The sequence below is a fragment of the Hetaerina americana genome, unplaced genomic scaffold, assembly GCF_022747635.1.
Source record: "Hetaerina americana unplaced genomic scaffold, ioHetAmer1.1.p SCAF_7, whole genome shotgun sequence".
Lineage (NCBI taxonomy): Eukaryota > Metazoa > Arthropoda > Insecta > Odonata > Calopterygidae > Hetaerina > Hetaerina americana.
Genome location: NW_027287316.1, coordinates 31,314,782 through 31,329,205, shown reverse-complemented (window position 1 = coordinate 31,329,205; position 14,424 = coordinate 31,314,782). Strand labels below are relative to the sequence as shown.

General features: G+C 34.7%; 1 protein-coding gene across 1 annotated transcript in view; it reads right to left on the bottom strand.

Annotated features, from left to right (window-relative positions):
• Window positions 1-13,041, bottom strand: part of MED14 (mediator complex subunit 14) — a 37,360-nt gene extending 24,319 nt beyond the window's left edge. The window contains exons 1-11 of the mRNA XM_071594910.1: window positions 12,454-13,041; window positions 9,756-9,888; window positions 8,421-8,594; window positions 7,845-7,970; window positions 7,415-7,547; window positions 5,331-5,467; window positions 4,279-4,536; window positions 2,940-3,081; window positions 2,593-2,857; window positions 1,574-1,730; window positions 405-699 (exon numbers count right to left, since the gene is read on the bottom strand). Coding sequence (XP_071451011.1) covers window positions 405-699; window positions 1,574-1,730; window positions 2,593-2,857; window positions 2,940-3,081; window positions 4,279-4,536; window positions 5,331-5,467; window positions 7,415-7,547; window positions 7,845-7,970; window positions 8,421-8,594; window positions 9,756-9,888; window positions 12,454-12,605 — 1,972 coding nt within the window. The 5' untranslated portion in view covers window positions 12,606-13,041. The remainder of the gene's footprint in view (window positions 1-404; window positions 700-1,573; window positions 1,731-2,592; window positions 2,858-2,939; window positions 3,082-4,278; window positions 4,537-5,330; window positions 5,468-7,414; window positions 7,548-7,844; window positions 7,971-8,420; window positions 8,595-9,755; window positions 9,889-12,453) is intronic.
• Window positions 13,042-14,424: the final 1,383 nt, after the last annotated feature.

Sequence of the window (14,424 nt, the reverse complement as noted above, 5' to 3'; positions counted from 1 at the left end):
CTGTAAAATGCCACAAATCATTCTCTGGAGAAAGCTTGGATGACACTGGAGTAAAGTAATCACCCAGATCTGGAATTACAGCCTCTAAGCAAAACACTGCACATGTAAAATGGAGAATGCCCATCATCCTTTACTTTTTCACCACTTTTTTATTGAAAAAAAGTTGCTCAGAATATACAAACTAATATTACCCTTAAGGAATACTGAGTGAAAATAATTTTGGCAAAAATCAATACAAATACCAAAAGAATGAATTCCCATTTAAGTGATCCACAAACGCCATCCCTGTGGAGAAATCCAATGTCTGCAGGTAGCCATATAGAATGGTGACAGTACACCAGTTTAAAATTTGAATCCATGCCTTTAGAAGGTCCTCAAAACAAAAGAAATGGCAAATCCCTTACCATCAACACTAGTGAATGGCCCATGGGTCACAACAAAGCCATCAAACTCCACCACTGACAGCACCTTGAGGAACATCTTGGGTGGGTGTGCTGTCCCAACTTGCGTCACCTGTCCATCATCCATGTTCTCGTCCTCCACTATGCCATCAGCCTCCCCAACATCATTCAATGCATTGTGTGCACCTGTCGAAGACGCTGTGGCTAACGCACAGGAAACTGGCTTCACTAGCGCAAGACGAAATCCACACTCAACTTCGGCACTACCCCCACAAGACTTCTCTTTCAAATCCACTACCTGAAAAGAAGAGACAAAACTGATAATTTCATGTTCACTACCTAACGGTTTTAGGGATGTAAGTCTTATCCTTATGTCTGAAATATTATTCAAACATTTGAATACTAAGTCAGAGACTTAAGACAATTCCATTTTTTTTTCAAATAATTTTGGTCAATGACAGACTACCATGTTTATTAGGAATTTTGTTCATTTAAATATCCAATTTGGTTACTGGCAGGTCCTCCAGATAAGAAAATGTGTGAGATTAATTGTTTTTAAAAAACACTCCGCGCAAAAGATTTATTTCTAAAACCAAATTGAAGTTTTTAGTAAGCTATCAGTGCAATAGAATCCCTTAGCAACAATTTCAACCCTTAAGTTGAATACAAAATCATTCATCCAAAACCAGATGACCACCAAAACAAAACTACTAAAGCTACCTTATAAAGCTTCAATAGCTAAATTATATCATTTAAAGTTAAGCCAGAAATTCAAAATGAAATGGAAAATACTATAGAATCTGAAAAATCACAAAATTGCTTTTGATGAACAAGCGTCTTATTATTGTCCAAACATAAAAAATTTACTCAAATATTTTTAGTAAGAACATCAATTGACTATCTTCATTATGAAACAAATAAAAATTTCGCGGAAACTCTTAACAAATGTACAATTCGACAAGGAAATTTAAACAAGAGTAAGTATACCTAAAAGATGGACATCACTTTACATTAACTCCCTAATTAGACTCTTTCAATAATTTAGTCTAGACTAAATGACACAAAATAGCAGATTCCCTTAGTTGACTAAACATGTATGTATATATCAATTTCAATTCTTCCATGATATAAAAAGTATTACACTAAAAAAATAAAACAAAAGATGAACTTACAAGCACAACAGATGGATGACGGTGAAGACGAACAAACATCCTTCGAGTAGTGTGTGCTGTAACAAGAGCTGGATGGTGAAGAAGGGGAAGACGCTCCTCCGGGGTGGCTGGCAGGTGCTGCAGTGTTTTTTCACAACGACGCTGTGTAATCCAAAACCTAAAAAGAGCACAATAAAAAAAAAAGAGTAGAAGATAGTTGAGATAAACTCTTGTGGAATTATATCAAGCAAAAACATTAAGTGATTCTAGGGAATCTATGACAAGAACATGGACATCTAAATAGGAGCCCCACGTTCCTTGCAAAATTTTGTAAATAAATACGTAAAAGTAAACTGTAAATAATACTATAAGGATTGAAGATTTAAAAAAAAATTAATGACACATTCCCAGACTTATTGCACAATCAGAAATCTATTTAATGTAATGAATGCAGCACACATTTTGCTTTTGAGACATTTTAATGAATCCATTAACCTTAAATCATGAGTGCTTGGAATCTATTTTGCATTACTCATTAACTTTTTATAGAAACCACTAGACACACATACACGTATATTATAAACAAATAACTGAAATATTAATGTTAATTTTCACACATTGAGCAATTCTCTCTAGCTAGGGTCGATGGATAATTCACCCAACAGATGACATATCAGATTATCAGTGCTCTACTGTAATAATAATAAAATTGGTGGGACCCATACATGTTTCTTCACTTTTCACATACATATACACACCATTCCAATCCACCCATGATGAAAAGCCTGCCGATAATGGAAAATTTCAGCAATTCCTTGCAATTCAATCTCAAGCATAATTCCCTGTATGCATGCCATAACATTTCACTAATTCTTTCCAATAACCACAAAGGCTGTATGATTTTGATAAGCCACTAAAGGTTAACACAGTTCAAGCGCACATCAGTTTTATTTCAAGATAACCCCTAGCTTTCAAGGACCATATTTCTGAGTGGTGACAGCTAAAGTAACAATAAATAAACCCAGGTTCATGCAACACACCTCAGTTCTATCAGCAATGTCTTGAGATTCTCCTTTTCTGCTGCGCTACTCCCAGATGCACCCATAGAGGATGCAGCCCAGGCATTCAGGGCCTTCTGGATCTCGGGGACAAGGGGAGGGGGATTGGCTGGTGGTGAATGATACTGTGGCACATGACACTGGAGCTGGCCAGTGTGGGTTTCCACAGTCACAAGGAGTTGCTCAGCACGTAGACAAGGGGAGAGCACAGGCACACTCAGTATGGCAGGGGAGCCTTGCAACTGACCTAAGAATAATAAGTTTCCCCATTAGTGCCAAGTAGTCGGCAATAATGCACACAATTACCAGAAACTTCTCATGCCACTTACATTCGGTATCTTTGAGAATGGATTGCATTTCCTGTTTGAGATCAGTCAATCTGCTGCGAGTTCGAATGTATATGGTGTGCACCAGAAGCCTCTCTACTGATAACAAATCAGATTTGATGGCCCTGTCAGCAATCTCAGATTCCTATGAAGAAAATAATTTTGAGCATGGTGTACATAAATTCAGAAACATCATTTTAAATACACAAAACGTCAGTACAACATATTTCCATTGACGGTGAGACTATGTTTGTACCTTCCCCTATATACAGGTGCTTGTACAAATCCTGTACTTGTTACAAATCCAGTGAGTGCTGAGCTGGCTGACTTTCTACAATTACAAAATAAATATTTTGCAAGGGACCCAACACTTGGATGTCCAAGATAGAAATTATTTTCACGTCAAATGGCACCAATTATTACACTAATGCCAAAGACAACAAATCGAGCAAAATTCAACAACTTTCTGAATCAATTTCGAAGGAGAAAAATGAGAGGTACACAATGGTTGCTAATCTGAATGCAACAAAATAGTGAATGCGGTCCCTATTTTTAGAGGTAAATGTGATCCAGTCACCATATGAAATTCCCAGAACAGAACATCCCAGAACTTGTGAAACTGCAATTGAAAAACCCATTGTGCACATGAGCTCTGTCCGAAATGAAATCAAAAATTTTCAAAAGCAAGCTAATTAATCAGTTTTATACAATAGTGACTGTAGTGCCATTCAGTGGGGACTAAAAAAGATTTCTTAAAACAATGGCATTATTAAGCCACAACAATTACTCTCAGAATCAAATGTACTTGAGAGGAAACATGTTAAGCATCGGTGATTTTCAGCTTATTTAGCAATTAAGTATTTCATGAATTCAATTGTAACAGGTATTTTTTCAGATTTTGCAAAAGCTTATGGAGAGGATTGCTTTGGTCAATTTCATTAATGGTTGCAGTGCTTTAAAATTTGGTAGAACATTCATTATGGAAGATACCAAACCTGAAAGGCTTCACAATCAAAGGAAAACCCCCAGGTTAAAATAATATACCTAGTCATTTTTTAAAACTATACCCTATATTCCCTTTGAGGTTTCTGAAGAAGTTGGCAGGAAATCTACCACAACCACAACCTACTGCACCAATGCACACACCTTTCCCCTGGTCACACACGTGACATCAACGAATTTAATGAAGTGGGACTTTCAAACATACCTCTCTTGCATGGATTTATGAGGTGCTACAATACTTCGTTATGATTCATGGTTTACATGAAATCCAGCCAGTAAAATGTATACCAGGTTACAGAAATGTAAACACAAACAAAAATTGAACTATGAATGAACCCACCTTGCTTCCCAAGGAGGGCAGATGTGAAATGGTGAGAGGCCTTGCTGGGTCATGAGGATCCACTTGGATGGTCAGCCGGTATCCTGATTCAGATTTGGTTGTCACGGCCGTTGAGACAATTGCTGTGCTAGCGTTGAGGGCAGGGACCAGGTCATGCCAGTATGAGAGAGTAAGCCGACTTCCAGCGGTGTACTCCTCAATGTGTATATGCTCCCCTAAACGATCCCTCATCAACCTCAGGGCTTGTGAGTAAAGCACCTGCCAGGCATTACATTATAAAGTTAACACACAATCTCATTATTTCTATGACCCCAGACTATTATTTTTAAATTAATATTTAGCCTCAATTTAAATCAGTAGTAAAAACTATATGCATTCGAAATTGTGTATATCTTCATTCAAAAACAAGATTGACTTTCCACAGGAAGCAATTAACATTTTTTCAAACATTTAACCCTAATTTCCCATTACATAACGTAAGCATATTTCATGAGAACTGTATTAACTATTTATTCTCAAAATGGAATGCACAATTTCAACACCAAGGAGTTATGATTAATAATTAAAAGGAATTAAGACCGACAGAGGATTTCAAATTCAATGATACTGAACATTAATGAAAACTGAGAAAATTGCTTTGGTTAAAAGCAGATGGGCAAGCATCTGAAAGACTTTTGTTGAAGATTGCTCACAAGGGGCTGCACTCTTGTGATCCAACTTGAAATTGATTAAAATGAAATAGATATCTCTAGGGTTATAAAGATATGAACGAAATATTTGAAATATGATTATGAAACAAATTTGGACCTAATACCAACATGTACTGAAATAATAAAAATTGCACAGAACGAGAAAATTTCCAAACAGCATATTGGTAAATCAGTACCATTAGTGCATTTCATATAATATTTACAAATAGTTTACTATCAATCCATTCAAATAGAACAACAGATCAGAAACGTTCATTCACAAGGAGGCTCAAACCTGTGACCTTTCAGACAAACATGATGCCGTATAAAATGAATATAAATACAAAATAGTTAAATGCTCACCTCAAGTTGCAGTGATTGGCAGAAGTGGTGCAAGCATGCATATACTTCTGCTAGAGGTTGAGGATGATCCACAAGTCGTGACTGAATAACATCATGGACATACTGCACTTGAAGGGAGTGAACAAGAGCCTTGCCATCTGAAATAGAAATTGGTAAACAGTTGAATGACCACAGTTAAACTACCAAAATACTGAACCTTGATATAATATTTTGAACTGATGATACATTTACCAAGTAACCGCATAGTCATAATCCTCTCGGAAACAATTCTATGATTAAGTAGAAGATAGCATTTAAATGCACCAACAGAATTATCCATGAGTTCGATTTTAAAGGATTTCCTTTCTACATAATTTTCTGCACCGCATTCTCTATTTTACAGCTTGTAACTGGAAATGTGATAATTTTGAATTTGTACTAGTTGGGGTCAATCTCTCCCTCTCTAGTGATATCAAATTGTTTACAGAAAATCTGAATCAAGTATTGAAATTATTGTATTTTCCAGAGAGAACTATTATTCTAGCCGGTGACTTTGTGATTTTCTTTTAGACTCTATCCAAAAATCTAAGCCGTGTGATGTTTTTACCTCTTTATGACTGAAACTGCTAATTTTAGAACCTAATGGAATGGCAAGTACATCCAAAACACAAATTGACATGTACTTATAAATTACAATCCCTCAAAATGTGTTCCATCCAGGACTGTCTGACCACTATATTTAGGCAACTACATCAACCTTGGACAGTCTGGATCAGCCAGACGGGTTTCTTTCCAAAAGGGGTTATTCGAGGAGCAATATTGAGAGTTTTAGTAATGCACTGAAAAAAGAGACTTGGGCAGAAGTCTACCCAGCCAACTCTTTTGAAACCAGCTCTAATTATTTTTACTCAAAATTCTATCATTTATTTGAATATTTTATTCCAACTGTTAGAAAGAAAGAAAATTATTTTAGGGACGGGAGGAAGCCTTGGCTTTCTGATGACATCAATGCACACTAGAAAAACCAAGGAAAAAGCTAGATTTTGTAAATTGTCAAATACCCCTGATGTGAGGTCACATTATTTCAAAATGAAGAGGGAATATAGTCTCCTATTCAGGAAAAATAAGTGATCATACAATGACCATAAGCTACTCATAGCTAATAATAAAAATAAAGAAGCATGGAGTATGATAAGGCAACTAGTAAAAGGGTAGATAGCTCAATTCCTGATGCATATGATAGTTCTGGTACTATTATCATCGGTACCAAACTGATTGCCAATATTAACAAAAACAATCTCCAGGGACTGATTTAATACCTGGAAGATTGTTGTTGGAATCAAAGGACCATATAATTGAACCCCTAACTTATTTAATAAACGAGTCCTTGAAATGTGTAATTTAAAAATTAGCAAAATCTTACCAGTATACAAAAGTAAAGGTGAAAAAATGGATATAAACAACTATAGATTAGTATCTCTCTTATCTCAATTTGCTAAACTATTCGAGTTAATTATTAGCTGGAGTCTTCATAAACAATAATATCCATCTCTTCCATGCAAATAGTGATAATCATTCTTATCCAACTAGAAATCATCAAAACACCCCCACAAGTTACCATAAATCAGAAATTTTATTTAAAAGCCCAATGGCTATGGGTGTAGGAATTTATGACAAATAACCAGACTCATTGAAAACGAGTGATAAATTATGTTATTTCAAATTGAAACTCAGGAAGCACCTTCTAATCAAGTTTTAAAGTGAATGAATTGTTAAATGAAAAGCAGTTATAATCCATTCTGTTTTTATTACACGCTTTAAATATACGCTCTTTTTTAAGCATGTCCATATTGCCGCAATTTACCTGTATTTTGTACTTTTCTCTGTATTTGATGACTCATTCATCTACACGATATGCATGGTCAGTGGAAAATAAAATATTATCATTATAACCTTTCACAAATTTTTCCTTCTTTTCCTTCTCAAATACAAAAACTCTTTCAAAATAGAGTAATAAAGCTTTTTATCTCCTATTAAAAAAAGAAGACACCGAAAATTCTTTTCAGCTCCAAGGAAATGAACATGGTGAGATTACTACAGCATACCTCCAGTCTCTTTATCCTCCACAAGAATATCAATATCGAGCAGTCTCCAGGGTATGTTTGGTCCATCGCCCATGACAGTCAAGGATACTTCAAACTCATGTTCAACATGGAAGGTTACACGTCCCCCTTCAATCTGATAAAAAAATTCAAATTCCAGTGCTCCAAATTAGTTTCTCAAATAACCCTTCTCCTGAAAAAGGTATCATTTTCAACTAAACCATTAATAACATGAATATGAGCTTAGACAATCAAGGCATTAAGAACTAAATTTAACAGATAAAACATTCAAAGTTTGCTACTGTTAAGAATAACAAATTTACATTTCGCAATGCAGCTTCTATGAATGATATCATCAAACATAACTGAATCTTTGATTTTCAATACTCACAAAGTGTTCTGGCATTATATTAGGAAAAAAAAGAAAATAAACCTTGAGATTCCTCATTTGTGGAAGAAGATTGCTCGTCACAAGACGATGCTGTATCACTTGATTCAGCCGCAGAAGAGTTATACGGCGCTCAGAAGGAGTGATTGGGTCTGGCGGTACAATTCGTTCCTGCATAAAGATATAAATGCAATGAAAATTATGGAGGAGAAATCATTCAGCTTTTCACATAACATTATTAATGAATTTAGATATGAAATTGAATACTATGCACAGGAATTAGAAAATAAACCTATAGAATTCACCATACTTTAACATGGTAATACTAGTTTCAACACATTCACGACATCTTCAGGTATCTGATCAAAAATATGATAAAACTGGTTGCACAGGATTGAACCTTGATGAAATCAAGTCTTTTTTCTATTTCCCTCAAGATGCTATTTCACATGGCTGAAACTGATACCACCGAATTGACTTTTACACATTTTATGATATATCTGCTAACAAGTACAAATGAATAGTTTTGTACACTTAAATGAAGATAGTCTATGACAAAAAATGTCACAGGTACTGATAATTAAAAATATTTTCTTGAATTAATAAACACTGAATACTTACGCGGATGCAAGTGGGTAGTCGCCCATAGGTTCCAGTTGTTAGAACCTCGACAGCAGCAGGGATGTGGAAGTTTGGAAGGCGTGCATGGACTAATGTTTCCCTGGCCATGCGGGCAAGCATGTCAGCTGTTTCAACAAACAGATGTGATTGCTTATCCAGGAAAGCCATGATGTGCTGAAAAATAATCAAGCAGAATTTAATGCCAATGAGGAATGGAATCACGGTCCACGATGGACTAATGGAGCCACTCCAATCAGGAGACACGTTAAATGAAATTTTATCAATTGATAACCACAAAAGTTTATTATTATGACAGGCATTTCCTCTTTGTTAAACTTTTATTTAATAGAGTGAGACTCATTTTAAGAGATAAATATTTTAAAACATCCCCAAGAATTACACCCACACCATGCCTGCCAAATTTTAGAATTTACATGGATGCTTTCTGAATGTGTAGCACTACCGTTTATACTTAAAATGCTCACAATCTTTAAGTAATCACAGTTTAATTCAATTCAATGTGAAATAAACCACCAATTGCATGGGCTGCTTTGGGAAGTGTGGTGAGGAGTAACAATCTTAACCAATTTCAACAAGGTTATACTCTGAAACAGCACCGGTCACATTATACTAGTGCATAATATACTATGGATTTCAAAAAATGTGTAAACCATCCTGCATATAAGTCATGAGTGCTCATTTAACTATGAAATTTAAGAGTACATTATTTCCAATGTGAAGAATATATCTGAATAGTTAAATAGCATTTCATTATACAGTCCTAAGTGATCATCAATAACTTTATTTTGCATGTGATGATGGATCTCTGTAATCCCCAACAAAATTCATAAAATACTACATTTTACCAAATTCAACAGTTATCATTTTTGGTTCTACACTTTAAGGTGGCAATGCTCTAAAAGTGCTCAAAGATTTTGTATTCAATAAAATGGTTATTATATAAGTACTACCTTTATCCCTGCATTAAAGTATTTATGGTTTCTTGAGAGGAAAAAAATTATTTTTTAAATTAAATGGTCAGGCCAATGTTTCATATTCCACATGTAAACAAGAGGACAGAATTTGATTGCAATTTCTTTACAGATGTGACTACAACAAAATTACCCCAATGAAAATTTGCAGGACCACACAGAGGGTGACAATTATGACACTCCTGAAATCATACAATCTCGACTTACTCTTGATATTACAACTACTACTTGATAACTTCAGCCAAGTCAAAGAATTTCCTGTCCTATTTAAACTAGGTATTTTTCTACACTAAAGCCCAAAAGGCAAAACTAGTTGTCTTAATGGATACTAGTATTTACTTACAGCAGATTTGTCCACCTTAGATGCACTATTAGCCCATTTCACAAGTGCCAATAATCTTACAAATAACTGTCGAGTTCTAGCAGAAAAGTTGTAAATTTCAATCTTACGTTCCATATCTGTTTTTCTTGGGAGTCTGAAACATAATAGTATAAATAATAAATTAAGCATAAACAGCCATAAGTAATTATTATTGTTGCTATCATATTTTTATTAGTTTTAACTTCCTTTTTCAAAATAAAAAAGTAATATGAAATTAAAGTATCATTTTTACATTCCACCAAGTTCAAAACAAATTTAACAGTCCCAATATTTTATGCCACTTGCTCACTATGTATTGCACTAAGGATACTAACATTAATTACACAAGCATTTTTGTTTCAGGAAAATTAACTGCTATACATAATTTCCTATACATGATTCAATGATAGTTCGGAGCAGCTTCATGTGACTAAAGATGATTGTTCATTCTTAAATATCAACTAAGAAGAACAATTAAAAACACCGCCTAAGTTCCTAGACAATGACTGACATATTTTCTTGGTATTTTTCTTTTCCAGAAAAATTTCGATTTTTCCATTACTCATTACAAGTTCAGAAGATCCACCAGTTAGCTTACAAAGGAATTTAGAAACATGCAGGGCTTGAGAACTACAATTCAACTTGAAGCGATTGTGGTGAATATTTAAGTTAAGCTCATATGCATTAGTGAGCCGCAAATGATGGAAAATGAAATGAAAAGGATAAGATCACTCACAAAATTCAGTTTTTATACTCATCACGTAATGTGCACAGAAAGAAGTGCTACTGTTTTTGCTTATTGGCATATAATAGATACATAATCTGCATAGTCATAATGGAAGAAAAAGTTGAGCAGGCTACCTTAACATTTTAATGTGCTGTTGGCAAATGTGCGTTTGACTCACCACATAACTAGCCAATATGTAGGTTGAATATCTTAAAATGAATAAACATTTTTTAAATTAATTTTTCCACAGTCAGAAAAGAACTTTGCCATTGGCTGGTTATTAAAATTGTGATGCATCAAATAATATTGTGCATGCCACTGTTTCAAACGTTCTAGGATATATTGATCCAAAATACTAAATGCACACTTTACCAGTCACTAGTATACCAACAAATTTACTCTATAAAAGTACACAGGGTGGCCAGCAAATATATTTTCTAATTCTTATACTTCTTGGTAGCGCAATACACTACAGATCTTACTCAGATTCAGAGTAGGATTTCAAGGTGTCTAGTCTGGTGTTCAAAAGGGCTTCAAATTGAAGCTTATGTCCAGCAAAAACCAACATAAAATGATTGATTACTGTCACCGACTGAGTCCTATTAATGACCTTATACATTCGACCGTTACTTCTCATCCACAAGGTTTCTAACAAATACCCTTATTTATACCTACGCAGTAATTTATTTCATTTTCCCTCATAGCAAATCATATTAACATTTTATTTTCTGTATTTTCCTCAGTTTTCATTTAATCTGTCCTGTGTATAATTCAATTTTGATCTTTTGTACCTCCATTGAGCACCAAATTCGACAAACCGCCAAAATTACTGGTCTCCTATTCTAGGTCGACATTTGCGACCGAGAGAAACTTAACTCTACATGATTATTTTCTCATGCTGTTAACTTGTCTAGGACATTTTCCTCTTTTAGAAAATTGAACCTATTTTTCATGAACAGCCACTAAATTGATAATTTTGTATTTTAAGTGACACGGACTTCTCCTATCTCATGTTCTCTAGCTTTGTGGGTAAGAGAAATTAATGTTCTCTTCTTGAAGTGGAACACCTTTAAGGTTCTCATTCCTGCACAAGTGGTTTCAGGCACCATTTGGTGGAGGCATCAATAAGGCTACTATGTGGCCAAATTCTTCCTGGTTGATTCATTGAAAGAAGTTACCTATTTTGATAGCCGGTACCATGTAGTAGTTGTTTAAAACACTTTTGCACATACAAATCTATTTTTAAAAAGCCTTGCAAATAAGCACGCAGAATGAAACGTTGGTTCACCTAAGATCAAAATTTTAGCAATTTACCTGTTATTTTTATTCATAATTGATATTTGTAATAATACAGATTGAATTTTGTATTAATAAAGAAATTAGACGATATGCCAAAGTATGTAATTTGCCACGATCAGTAGCCCAAAAGACATTACCGCTTCTTTGTTTTAGGCATTAATTCTTTTTATTGTCGTAAATATCCAGTATATGTCTAACTAATGGATGAATCTGCATTTTCTTAAACGGTGAGCTATCGTCTGCACTATGGTTCAACTACACTACGTAATTTCATTTAATATATCAGCTAACATTCATTAAAAACGTATCATACAACCTAATTAACGATTTACCCGAATGAAAATCATCAACATTTTCGAACAAATTTAGTTTCACTGAATTAATGCAAATGACATGCATGCCTTGTAAATAATGAATCCTCAATATGTTTGAAGGGCATCTTTACACGCAAAGCCTTACTATAAAAATGAAAATAGTGGGCTTATGACAAACTTCTAAATTCAATTCAATCAATGTACACAATCAAAGAAAAATAATTTCATTAATGAAATCAATGATCGATTCCCTCCAAGTGGTAATTGTCAAAATAATCCAGATGTTTAACAAAATAATATAATTTTTTCACATAAATAAAAAGCCAAAGGCATTACTCACAACTCCGCCAACACAGTAAGCTCATTGTAAGTCCTCTGTACAATAAAATCAATCAGCATTCCAAGAGAAATTGACCCGCCTGATCTTGCTTCTTGGGGTGGTATACTATTCCCAACGGGAGTCTGGTGTCCTTCCAATGGTACTGGAGCCATATTTTCTAATTATGTTTTATAATTCCAAATAAACCTCTGAATAACAAAAATCTAATCTCGAAACACTTGTGATATCTATTAACCATTCCTTAAAAACTAGTATTAATACGACCCATTACAAATCCTGGAAAACAGCTCGGGTCTACACTATACTGAAGTTTGTAAACAGCATAAATCCATGATCCAATACATGCTGTTGATATAAACGTTACCCCACACGAGTGAAAACATTATTTACGCGCCGTTCGCAAAGATTCATTTTGCGTTTCCTTTGGAAATATTCCCCAGTTTAACAAGTGGCATTTTTTTCAGGTTTATACACACAGGAATAACTATGCCACATAAACATAAGTTGTCAGATATTGAAAGAGCACTTCGACTGAGCCCCGGCACAAACTCAAACACTCACTATTTCTACTGAGAGGGAATGACACATAACGCCCTCTTGGCCGCTGATTGAACAACTGGTAGAGTCGAATCGAAACTTACGCTATCGATGTATCGAAATATTTGCTGTGACATCAGTGGTTTCGATTTGTTGTACTATCAACGAGCGGCAATATAAACGTATTTTTTACTTTTATTCGCTCACCATATTAAATTATAAATTAATTAAACATAATAACCTCAGAAATTCTTAAAAATGAGTAACAAATACAAATGGCGTCTTACACTTAAATTCACAACTGCCAATGTTTTTTAGCACATTTGGTATAAATATATTTTTTAAGCAATAATTAAGATTCAACTATGCCATTTCCTGCAAAGGAATGAAATATTCAATTTTTCTAAACTTGGCTCCAGCAAAGAAAAAACTACATCTCGTGATCTTCAAAATTTCAATGATAATATTAAAGGATTTCAAATAGCAATTCAGTATTATATTAACTGCCTGTGTTGTTACTGAGACCTTTGACTTTGTCCATTATCTGATGCTCCCAAACAAACTTGAATACTATGATATCACTTATGCATACTTTACTTTCTTGCAATTATATATCACTGAGTATTCACATAGAGTAGAATCAGACTGTCTAGAGTCCATTGTTCTAGGTATCCTCCCAATATGGTGACCCTCTTGACTGAATTTTAGGAACACCTTCTTTTTAATAATAATCAACAACAGTCCTCATTAGATGCCCTACAAAGTACATGCTATATGCGTCATTCATGCAAGCATGATTTCGCCATCCCTATTGCCACAGCTGACTTCACCTACAACTGTCTTTGTTTGGCTTTTGACTGGTTTAAGGTTAATGGATAAGTGTGGGTGTGGACATATGTTTTTAATATGTTGTGTTTGTATATGCGTTATATATATGTGCTGTGTGAGTGTGTTTACATGTGAAAGAGGACTGCATAACAATAAGTTTGTTTTCATATGCAACTAAAGCGGCTCTCAGGATCATAATTAAGAAGATGGAAAGGAAGATAAATTGTTATTTATGTGATGATCTGTTCGGGTTCAGAAAGGGGAGTAGGTAGATGTGATGCCAAAACAGAACGAGGCACCATAAGAGAGGAGCATTGAATATAATCAGGATGCATTGGTCTGTTTCACAGATTTTGGGAAAGTATTTGATAAAATGAATTGGGTAGAATTAACTGATGTAGTGAAGAGAATAGGAGTCGATTGGAGGGATAGGTGACTTAGTCACAACCTGTACAAGATTCAGACTGCTCTGGTACAAGTGGTGGATGGAGAGGCAGGTTGGGCAGTGTTAGGAAGAGGAATAAGACTAGGGTGTCCATTATCACTTGTGCTTTTCAATGTATATTTGGGGGGTAAATGGTTAAAGAGGCATGGTATCATCTGGAG